Raw genomic sequence first — 12,210 nt, forward strand, 5'->3', positions numbered from 1 at the left:
AACTGATCCAGGACACAGCTGAGACTGTGCCCCACGGTGGCAAAGGGACACCGATGGCCTTGGCAACCGCGACGGAGCCGTAGCGACAACCCCCCCGACTCCGAGGTAAAAGCAGGGATCCATAGGGCAGAGGTGGAGCTGGAGCAACCGAGAACAGAGGTGAAGCCTGAGGGAGGGTGGAGCTAGCCATAGCCATAGGGGTGGAGGGCAGCAAAGGGCCTGCAAGTTCGTGGCGAAGGTGGTGCGATGTCCGACCCAGGCGGAGCCGACGTACTGAGGGGGCCAAGCGAGGCCGAATGCCCGAGGGTCACTGCTGACGTCGAGGGTAGAAGGAGCGTAGGCGTAGGTGTCAGAGCGTCAGGTCATGGTGGAGCGGAGCGCACAGAGGCAGAAGCTACGGTCTCCCCACAGTCAGGAGGAGATGTCTCCCAGCTGTCCAGCAGTGTAACCGTTCCACTGAGAGAAGGCTGAGGTGAAACTGAAGGGCTGATGACAGGCATCGATGACTGGGTGGCAGGCATGGCTGGGGATTGGAGAGGGGCTTACAAATACAAAATACAAAAAAAATAAAGCAGTCTCAGAAATATTCTGGAGAGGTGGTAGGAGAAGGGGGTTGGGAGGGATGAGGGATGGGAGACAGGGAGATGAGTCCACATAACACACACGAACAATCAAGGTCGGACAAGGAACTGTGGTGAGGCGTGTGTCTTTATAGTGGTGGTGATGATGAGGTGCAGGTGTGATTGTTTGGGAATGATGTGCAGGTGGGAACCGAGGAGAGTGCTGGGAAATGAAGTGAAGAGGATGGTGGCTAGGGTGATCTGTGACACAGACGGCATCGATTTACGACGAAAGAAGAATGTCATATACACCAAGGATGACTTGAGGGTGAGTAAATTATGCCCTAATTTTCATTTTTGGGTGAACTATCCCTTTAATAACCATGACAACAAATGAGGGAAACAGTGCAAACTGAAAACAAAGTCCAAAATGGTGTGTGAGTGTGACAGTGACGGTTCTAAGTCACTAGAAGATATATTTTCATAATGCCTGTCTATGTTGTGCGATGTCCGCCAGCGACCAACTTGACCTGCCCACAACACGTCATTTTACAGACAACTGCTTCTCAAATCTCGGAACGCAAGATTCGCAAAACGCTTGCTCTTGAAAGGTGGGTCAGTCAGTACCCAGTTTATTTGGACCAGCTTGCTTCTCAGAAGAATCACAACCTGTAAGTATGATTCAATATTGATGTATATATTTTCTACTGGGTGTTCAAAATAAGTAGTTTTGCGTTTTATATTGTGCAAGTTTCCGGCTAACCAGCTAACTCACGTTATTACTGTCTTTGTCTTACTTAAAATACTTCTGCTAAGCAACTGAGGGCCACTATTACCTAAAACTGTATATTAATACAGAATGTCTGTCGTTCTTACTACTAGTAATGATAAAGGATGGAGCAAGATTTGTTTATGTTATCGTTTATGTTATCAGCCGTTCACATTAATGCTGGGCTAACGTATGCACCATTATTGACAGTTCCCACGTGTGCACCGCAATAATATACACATTGGTTTGTTGATGGACATACTCTTGTCAATGCTGATGGTGAGGAATTACAGTTGAAACATCTCATAATGTACATCAAACTGAGTAGCGTATCACTGAGAAACGTCCTGCTCAAGTTGTCCTTGCGATGGAGGTTTGGAACTAGTTTGTTCAATGTTTCATCACCGGACTCGTGCTGGGATTAATATGGTAAAATCGAAGTCATCATTACTGTCTTTACAATGTGTACAATCGCTGAGCTTTAGGAAGCCTCCGGACGGAACTGAAGTTCAGTTATGTTAATGGGCGTTTAGCTTCTGAAACACGCGATGTGAGCAACAGACCAAATATAACAGACTGGGCCATCTGGCCAATCAGAGCAGAGTAAGTTCACGGAAAGGAATCATCATTCATGTTTGAGAATCATTGAAAAATGATGTTCAATGTATATTATGAGAAAATGTAAGTGTTTTTTTTACTTTTGATGCATGTAAACCTGTTGTAGGAGACCTCCAAAACAAAATTAGGAACCTTTAAATAGCATAATAGGGGCACTTTAATAAATCGTTTTTGTTAAATTACATCTAAATTACAATATAACCATTTTATTTGTTTGTATTTTTGTAATTACATCCCACGATACCAGATTTGTGGCGGGTACATAGAGATTTTGTTACAAATTAAATCTCTCAAACTCGATTAAATATGCATTTGTAAAAATAAAAATAATAATTTTAACAGTGCATAAATCGTTTTGACCCTAGAATATGCAAATATGTCATGATTCATTGTTTTTAAGGTTAATGTAACTTTCGCAAATTAGGGGAAAACCATTTGCCACCGTAATTGAAGAATGACCCTGATTATTTCCTTTTTTATTATGGCTACTCATTGGTTAATTGATTATGTTCATCTGTGCCTTGTTTGGTTTTAGCCTGTGTATTTAAGCCCTCAGTTTTGTTCTACCCTTTGTCCTGTTTTGTCTGCTATTTGCTTAGCTATTATGTTTGTGCTTCGCCGTGTTACGGAATACCATGCTTGTTTAATAAAAGTTTAAGAGTGCAGTTGCAACTGGATCCACCTCTCTCACTTCTCCTTCCTTGCCTCGGCTACACCGTAATAGAATACAGGACCACTAACATGGATCTAGCAGCAGCCTTCATTGATCTTGCCCGAGAAGGTCTTCCCTTGTTGTTATACTCTACCAAGTTCTGTGAGTTGGCCAAACCTAGATGATGCCACACTAAATTTGGTTTGGAGCAAACCATTATGGCCACAAGAACAAGACTAGTCTTTTGCACAGACCCTATGGCCAGCTTCAACTCCTCCTCCCTCCAAATGTCGGTGTAATGGACCCTGATCTTTAAGCAGAATAAACTGGATGAAATATTCTGAGTTATATCAATCTGAAATTCTTACTTGTGACACAGCCTGGAATTAAACCACACCATGTTAGTTCTATGACCACTCATTGGTTAATTGATTACGTTCACCTGTGTCTTGTTTGGTTCTTCTTTTAGCCTGTGTATTTTAGGCCTCAGTTTTGCTCTACCCTTTGTCATGTATTGTCTTTGCTGTTTGGTTGGCTATTATGTTTTTAGTACTGCAACTGGATCCACCTCTCCCTTCTCCTCCTTGCCTCGGCTGCACCATAACAGATATAGAGTGACGACTGATATTTATATGCATTTTATGCAAGTAGTCTGCTATACTGGTGTAAATATGTCATTGTTTTACCATATCAGAATTTCATCTTACTTTTTGGCCATATAAAAACTACACCAAATTGCATATTTTTGCTAAGTTTGGGAATCTAAATAATTTTGAGGTGCTTTTTCCCCCCTCGAGTTTGAGCTCCATATTCTCACTATATTCTATATGAGCTATGAAGGCTCAAATATGATACTTTCTACATATGTAATTTAAAAAAAATATATGTTTTAATATATTTTATTTAAAGTTTCAATAAACTGTTCCATAAAAAAAAAAAAAAGTAATTTCATATATCAGGCTTTACAAGGTAAAAATAAGATTTGGTGATGGCAAACACATTAACTAAAAATGTCATTATTTGAATCAAACGTTAAATATTACTGTAAATTTACAGTAAGTTGTAAACTAGCTGAGTCAAAGTTAATCCTATTATTATACTTGGGATGCATTATAGAAGAATGTGATAGTTCAGTAAAGAACACATGATGCATTCATACTGAGATAAATATATTTTTAAAGCAACAGTACTTACCCCTCTGTATAGGTGTCCAGTTGGGACAGGTCATCAGAAACTCCCAGCAGCACATCCAGTGTTCCTACCTTCATAATCATCATAACAAAGAGTTACACAACCTACACCAACAGAATTATAGACAATTTAACCATAAAGTATTTGGTTTATCTGCCTCTCATATGTTGAGGCTTTTAACCCTGAGGGTCCATTTAACTGCATGGTCCCCCAGAAATGTATATGACTTAAACCTTTAAGAGGTCAAACATTTAGCCCATATATACTTTTACAATCTGAAATTACCATTCTGAAACTGATTTTGAGAAGCGTGCTTCTGAAAGAGACATTTCACTGAAGCAGGGAATCTAACACCTGTAATGATTCATAGACTGACAGATAGCAGCTGACACACCAGTAAGCTCTTTTTGTTTCCGTAAATTCATATGGAACAAACTGGTCATTATCTAGAGTCGTGTTGCAATTATTGGTAAGCAGAACTTGTGCTTTCCATTATCATATTCTATCAGCTTCTGTTAATGGATTAATTCAACCAAAAACTAACATTTCCTGATTATTTACTCCAGGCCATCCTGGATGTATATGACTTTTTTTCATTTTTTTCAGCTATAGTCTATTTGCGACAGTCCAAAATCCACATTTAGACAGCTTCAAAGGGCTTCACAGGTCCCCAACCAAACAAATAAGGGTCTTCTCCAGCAAAACAATCAGATATTTTCAGAGAAGAAAAATAATTTTGTAAATGACTGATCGTTTCACTAGAGATGATCGTCGGTTGGAGTTGTGTGGAGCTCTTTAAAGCTGCCTAAAGCTGGGTTTTGGTCAGTCAAAAAATTTATTACTGTCAAGTGAGCCCCATTTACTTGCATTAAATGGAGAAAAAACCTGAAATGTTTTCCTCAAAACCCTTAATTTCTTTTTGACTTAAGAAATAAAGTTATATAGCCTACATTTTGTACAAAAGTGTGTATTATTTCCGATAAACTTCTTTCTCCTGCAGTTCCTAAAAAGTGTAACACTCTTTGGTGCTTTGGTGCCTTGATAACATAGTTTGAGCAGCCTGACATGTCAGATTCTGGCTCATCAGTATTGAGTTTGAGGAGATAATGCCTTTTAAACTAAGAATGGGAGACACTGTTGTACAGTCTAAGTGTTTGGGAAACCTGCTTGGAAACATTCACACTTCACAAAATTACACACTTCACCATTAAAATTGATACTTCAACCTAAAAATAAAATTCTGTCATTGTTTGCTCACCCTCATATTATATTTGTATATTTTATATTTGTATATTTGTATTAATAAGAGAAGATATTCAGAGAAATGTCTCAGTGAGTGATTTTTGTTCATACAATAGAAGTCACTAGGCACCAAAAATACTCTGGGCTCTACAAAATACCTTCTTTTGTGTTCCACAGAAGAACCGAAGTCATACAGGTTTGGAATAACATGAGGGTGAGGAAATGATGAAAGATTTTTCATTTTGGTGTGAACTTTTTAGGTGAAATAATACAAAGGCATCCTATTATGCTAATTTAGGGGTTCATAAGTTTGTTATGGGGTCTACTAGAATACTTTTATATCATTCAATGTTAAAAAAAATCATTATTTTGACCTGTTTTCAACGTCTGTCTGAACGCTCTGTTTTAGGCTGCATCCGAAATCGCTTACTTCCCTACTATATAGTAGGCGAAAAACAGTATGTCCGAACTCACAGTACTCATAATAGAGTAATGCGCATACAATGGACACTTTACTATACCATGAGACTGCGGGAGATGATTTGTGAATAGCAGTGACGTGATAGAACATACTTTTTTTTTAGTAGTCGCAAAGTAATTACTTATTCAAAATAAGTACCTACCCAGAGAGTATGTGATTTGGGATGCCGTCTTAGTCTTGTTTTTTTTTTAAACCCGTCTTCTGAAAAGTGCAGTCTGCGCTGATTGGTCAACCCAGTCTGTTGTGATTGGTCTACCGCTTTAAGCATGTGTCGGAAAAGCAACGCCCCTTACCATATATAATACCACCTGATACTGTAAATGCGCTGTAAATACTAGGGCTGCGTTCCAGTCCAAAATTGTCATGCCCTTCACTCGCTAACTTCCCTCCGTCTCGTTCACTCGGATGTACGTCATTGCTTACGTTGCACGAGTGCCCACTATTGGCGGAAACTGCAATGGGCTGAATTGGAACGTCCTAAGCCCTTGATCACTTGGAATCAGCTATGGAGTTGATTTATTATTTAAATGTTTTTTAAGACTTTGTTTAATGCAGCATCCAAATGTATATACAGTGCCCTCCACAATTAATGGCACCCCTGGTAAATATGATCAAAACTGGCTGTAAAAAATAAATCTGCATCGTTTATCCTTTTGATCTTTCATTCAAAAAATGTGCAAAATTCTAACCTTTCATTGAAGTAAAAGAATTGAAAGTGGGGGGAAATCACATTATGAAATAAATGTTTTTCTCCAAAACACGTTGGCCACAATTATTGGCACCCCTAGAATTTTTTTACGAGTAAAATATCTCTGAAGTATATTCCCATTAATATTTACCTTTATTAGTACACCAGGGTGACTAGGAACATGAAACTGTCCAGCTATGACTTCGTGTGGGTTTGGTGAACACAAGGATAAAAAGTACCCCATGTGTACAATTTAATATACTGTTGGATCTTTAATGTTGTGGGCATATTTTTCTGCTGGAGGTCCTGGACTTCTTGTTCAGATACATGGCATCATGGATTCTATCAAATATCAACAGATAAAAAATCAAAACCTGATGCCTTCTGCTAGAAATCTTATAATGGGCCGTGGTTGGATCTTCCATCAGGACAACGATCCAAAACAAACATCAAAATCAACACAAAAATTTGTTGCGGAGCACAAAATGAAGCTTCTGCCATGACCGTCCCAGTCCCCTGACCTGATGAGTGGGCTGAACTGAAGAGAAGAAGCACAAACATGGATCTGGGAATCTGAAGGATCTGGAGAGATTCTGTATGGAGGAATGGTCTCTGATCTCTTGTCAGGTGTTCTCCAAACTCATTAGGCATTATAGGAGAAGACTCAGAGCTGGTATCTTGTCAAAAGGAGATTGCAAAAAGTATTTAATAAAAGGGTGCCAATAATTGTGGCCAACGTGTTTTGGAGAAAAACATTTATTTCATAATGTGATTTCCCCCCCACATTCAATTCTTTTACTTAAATGAAAGGTTAGAATTTTGCAAATTTTTTGAATGAAAGACCGTAAGGGGCCGGTCGAAGGCGGGGGCCTCGACAACCCGATCCCTGGACACGGAAACTAGCTCTAGGGATGTGGAACATCACCTCGCTGGCGGGGAAGGAGCCTGGGATTGTGCGTGAGGTTGAGAGGTACCGACTAGAGATAGTCGGGATCACCTCCACGCACGGCTTGGGCTCTGGAACCACACTCCTTGAGAGAGGATGGACTCTTTACCACTCTGGAGTTGCCCATGGTGAGAGGCGGCAGGCGGGTGTGGGTTTGCTTATAGCTCCCCAGCTCAGAGGGTCGCTTCCCTGCACCTTAGGGTCGGGGATAGGTATCTCACTGTCGTGTGCGCCTATGGGCCGAACGACAATGCAGACCCCTCTTGGGGTCTCTGGGAGGGGTGCTGGAAAGTGCTCCGACTGAGGACTCCGTCATTCTACTGGGGGACTTCAACGCCCACGTGGGCAGCGACAGTGACACCTGGAGGGGCGTGATTGGGAAGAATGGCCCCTCTGATCTGAACCCGAGCGGTGTTCTGTTATTGGACTTCTGTGCTAGTTACAGCTTGTCTATAACGAACACCATGTTCAAGCATAAGGGTGTCCATCAGTGCACGTGGCACCAGGACACCCTAGGCTGGAGGTCGATGATCGACTTTGTGGTTGTTTCAACCGACTTCCGGCCGCATATCTTGGACACTTGGGTGAAGAGAGGGGCGGAGCTGTCAACTGATCACCACCTGGTGGTGAGTTGGATCCGATGGCGGGGGACTCCTGAGGCAGCTGACGGGTACCGGCAGGCCAAGCGGACTGCAGCCCGGGTGGTTGTGGAGGCAAAATCGGGCTTGGGAGGAGTTCGGTGAGGCCATGGAAAAGGACTACCGGTTGGCCTCGAAGAGATTCTGGCAAACCGTCCGGCGCCTCAGGAGAGGGAAGCAGAGCCCTACCAACACTTTTTACAGTGGAGGTGGGCAGCTGTTGACCTCAACTGCGGATGTCGTTGGACGGGGGATGGAGTACTTCGAGGATCTCCTCAATCCCACCGACACGTCTTTCATTGAGGAAGCAGAGGCTGAGGGCTCGGAGGTGGACTCGTCCATCAACCAAGCCGAAGTTACAGAGGTAGTCAAGAAGCTCCTTGTAGCAAGGCACAGGGGGTGGATGAGATCCGCCCTGAGTACCTCAAGTCTCTGGATGTTGTGGGGCTGTCTTGGCTGACACGCCTCTGCAACATCGCGTGGCGGTCGGGACAGTATCTTTGGGATGGTAGACCGGGGTGGTGGTCCCTATTTTTAAGAAGGGGGACCGGAGGGTGTGTTCAAACTACAGGGGGAATCACACTTCTCAGCCTCCCCAGGAAAGTCTATGCCAGGGTACTGGAGAGGAGAATACGGCCGATAGTAGAACCTTGGATTCAGGAGGAACAGTGCGGTTTTCGTCCCGGTCGTGGAACACTGGACCAGCTTTATACCCTCTCCAGGGTGCTGGAGGGTTCATGGGAGTTTGCCCAACCAATCCACATGTGCTTTGTGGATTTGGAGAAGGCATTTGACTGTGTCCCTCATGGCGTCCTGTGGAGGGTGCTCTGGGAGAATGGGATCTGGGGCCCTTTGCTAAGGGCTGTCCGGTCCCTGTACGACAGGAGCAGGAGCTTGGTTCGCATTGCCGGCAGTAAGTCAGATTTGTTCCCGGTGCCTGTTTGACTCCGGCAGGGCTGCCCTTTATTGCCGGTTCTGTTCAGAATTTTTATGGACAGAATTTCTAGGCGCAGCCAGGGGCCGGAGTGTGTCAGGTTTGGGGACCACACGATTTCGTCTCTGCTTTTTGCAGATGATGTTGTCGTGCTGGCCCCATCAGACCAGGTCCTTCAGCATGCACTGGGACAGTTTGCAGCGGAGTGTGAAGCAGCTGGGATGAGAATCAGCACCTCCAAATCCGAGGCCATGGTTTTCAGTCAGAAAAGGTTGGCTTGCCCACTTCAGGTTGGTGGAGAGTTCCTCCCTCAAGTGGAGGAGTTCAAGTATCTTGGGGTCTTGTTCACGAGTGAGGGAAGGATGGAACGGGAGATTGACAGACGGATCGGTGCAGCTTCTGCAGTAATGCGGTCGCTGTACCGGTCTGTCGTGGTGAAGAAAGTATCGATTTACCAGTCAATCTACGTTCCTACTCTCACCTATGGTCATGAGCTGTAGGTCATGACTGAAAGGACAAGATCCCGGATACAGGCGGCCGAAATGAACTTTCTCCGCAGGGTGGCTGGGTGATCCCTTAGAGATAGGGTGAGAAGCTTGATCACTCGGGAGGACCTCAGAGTAGAGCCGCTGCTCCTCCACATCAAGAGGGGCCAGCTGAGGTGGCTCGGGCATCTGTTCCGGATGCCTCCTGGAAGGTGTTCCGGGCGCGTCCCACCGGTAGGAGACCCCGGGGAAGACCTAGGACACGCTGGAGGGACTATGTCTCCCGGCTGGAAGAGCTAGAGGAAGTGTCTAGGGAGAGGGAAGTCTGGGTATCTCTACTTAGACTGCTGCCCCCATGACCCGGCCCCGGATAAGCGGAAGAAGATGGATGGATGGATTAGTGATATTAAAGTGAACTTTATTTGTGTTACAAGTACATTACAAATTCATTACAAGTGTCTTCGAAACATACAAGCAATATACCATAAGTTTGTATATATATAGGACGGGATCGGGAAAGGTCCATGAGCCGGGACTCAAAACTCGGGTCTCCTGAAAGCACAACGGCGCTATATGTTAATACACTTGCCCACAAGGCTATCGGAGCCGACCATAAGTTCTACTACAAATTGCACACTTTGTCTTCACTCTGTCTTAATGCACATTAATAGACGAATAATACTATATTTATACTTGCTATATACTATATGCTATACTTTGTACAAAATACTATTGCAATCTATAATATATTTTGAAAGTGTACTTTCCATGCATTGTTACAATGATCATTTCCAGCACACAGTTAAAATATAACTAAAATATATTTTTAATAAAGTGCAAATAAATACATAAAAAAAAGTAATAAAATAATTTTCACTTCAAGTATATTTTTCTAAAATATATTTTTCAGAAAATATACTAAAGTACAATTGTTTCAAAGTGTGTTAAAGGTTGTATTGTGAAAATAGGTAACAGCATGATGCTAATCTACTTTTAATATATTTAAAGATAGTAAAGTTTTTGTTAGTATATTTGCAATGTACTATTGAAAAAGGGAATATATTTCAATTACAATAAAGTATACTTTTTTCACTAGAGATCTCATTCCATTTTCCTCATGAAAATAATACAGCTTTTTTCTGAAGCTTAAGCATCTCCTTCAAGCCATATTCTGTACTCTATTAATGGGAAATGTCTAAGAATGAACATGTTTAGTTTGTTTTTTCATTGTTTTCATCATCCTCCGTTGGGGGAACTGCTTTTCCTTAAACGTTTTAGTTGTTTTTTAAATGTTACTACTTGTTTCAGAATGATTATAAAAAATTCAAAAGTAATGTTCCCATAATTTGTGCAAAATTATAAATAAGAAGATTTCCTTAACGTTCACATAACATTTAAAGAACTGGATGTTTTGAACGTTCAGAGTACATTCAGAAATAACATTTTTAGAACTCAATGTGAACGTTAGCAAAACGTTCTTTGTTAGCAGGGATTCAACCATGACCCGTAAACTGGCGTACAGTGAATCATCTGAGATTCTCCAGAGAGAAGTGGAAGAAGAAGAGTGTTTCCTTACCTTCAGCTCTGGGACATTGAATCTGGAGCTCGTGGCCAGACCTGATTTAGCTGCGACTCGTTTGAGTTTCTCTAAAGACTGACAGCTGATTTTATCCAGAGGAACCGAAATCAACCAGAACTCCATCATGCTCGTCCTTCTCACCTGTGACAGGAGTCTGAGACTTACACTGAGGCAAATGAGGAACTCTAGTGGACGTACCTTGACCGCTCGCTGACTGTATCATTGGTTTGCTGATTACAGTGTCGGAGAAGATTAGGTTTCTCAGACAGACGAGCACAATTCTCATGTTCTAAAGACACTAAAGTTTTATGATGAGAGTGAATGAGGTAATCGCTCATCAAGAACGCTCTGTGAGATTCATCTTCAGTTTTTACAAAACTCAGTGGTGTGCAAAACGCAAAAGTCAGAAGTTCAAGTGTTTAATATTCCAGTCACTTGGTAGACGAACAAATCCCATCTCTTAAACTGAAAATACAGCACATTCAGCACACCAATTACTACTTTACTTGTTTGTTTATATAATATTTAATTAAACTGTTAGACAAGGCCTACAAGTTCTGACTTACCTATTTTGTCATGTTTCCTGCAGGCAGGTGTATATAAATAAAACAATGAATGAAGATAAATATGAATTAAATTAAATGAATGAAGTTTAGGCCTGTGTTCTTCATGTGGTCTGAGGTATGTGAGGTAAGGCAGACAGTGCACTGTTATGTAAATTGATCGTTGAGAGAGAACAGGTGTTGTGTGCAAACACACCATAATGAGAGAGACACACGCTCTTCTCACGTTGCATACAGTACAATTCGTTTCCCATCACGTTTTTTTAAAGCATGACTGTCTGCTTGTTTGTGTAGGAAGCTATTGTTTCTATCTTATTTTCTTTTTCTTCTGGCTGGGGGTCTAGGGTCTAGAAATGTTTAAAACGTTAAAGTGAAATTTGGCATCATGTGAGGGCATTGTTTATTCATTGCCAATATTGGGGTCAGGCTCTCAAAACCTCAAGCACCACCGGTTGAGTGCACCATGAATTTATATTAATATAAAATATATTAAAAAAAATAAAAATATATTAATATAAAATATAAATATATCTTTTTTTATTTAATGTCATCAATTAACAGAAGTTTCAATAGTCTTTTCTTCCCTATTGTGCCGTATATCCGATTGAAACGGCTTCTGGAACAAGAACAAATGTGATTGGATGGCTGTGGTTTGCTATTGGCTGATCTCATGTGAGTGACAGGTTGCCCCGCCCTCGTCATCAGAGAATAGAAGAGGGAGGGGAATATATTCTGATTCAAGATTACCAGCCACATGAATTTAAAACAATAATGATATGCACTGATAAATAATTATAAATATAAAATAATATTAAATACAAATAAAATATTAAATAAAAAATAAAAAATAAAAAATAAGAATGG

The 12,210-nt window shown here is 41.6% G+C and overlaps 1 protein-coding gene across 1 annotated transcript in view; it reads right to left on the reverse strand.

Moving 5' to 3' along the window:
* The window catches only part of atp6v1c2 (ATPase H+ transporting V1 subunit C2), a gene marked incomplete at its 5' end in the record, with an annotated part of 32,744 nt that extends 21,835 nt beyond the window's left edge, over window positions 1–10,909 (reverse strand). The window contains 2 exons of the mRNA XM_084394017.1: window positions 3,794–3,861; window positions 10,781–10,909. Coding sequence (XP_084250143.1) covers window positions 3,794–3,861; window positions 10,781–10,909 — 197 coding nt within the window. The remainder of the gene's footprint in view (window positions 1–3,793; window positions 3,862–10,780) is intronic.
* Window positions 10,910–12,210: the final 1,301 nt, after the last annotated feature.

The sequence above is a fragment of the Rutilus rutilus genome (assembly GCF_951802725.1).
Source record: "Rutilus rutilus genome assembly, chromosome: 21".
NCBI lineage: Eukaryota > Metazoa > Chordata > Actinopteri > Cypriniformes > Leuciscidae > Rutilus > Rutilus rutilus.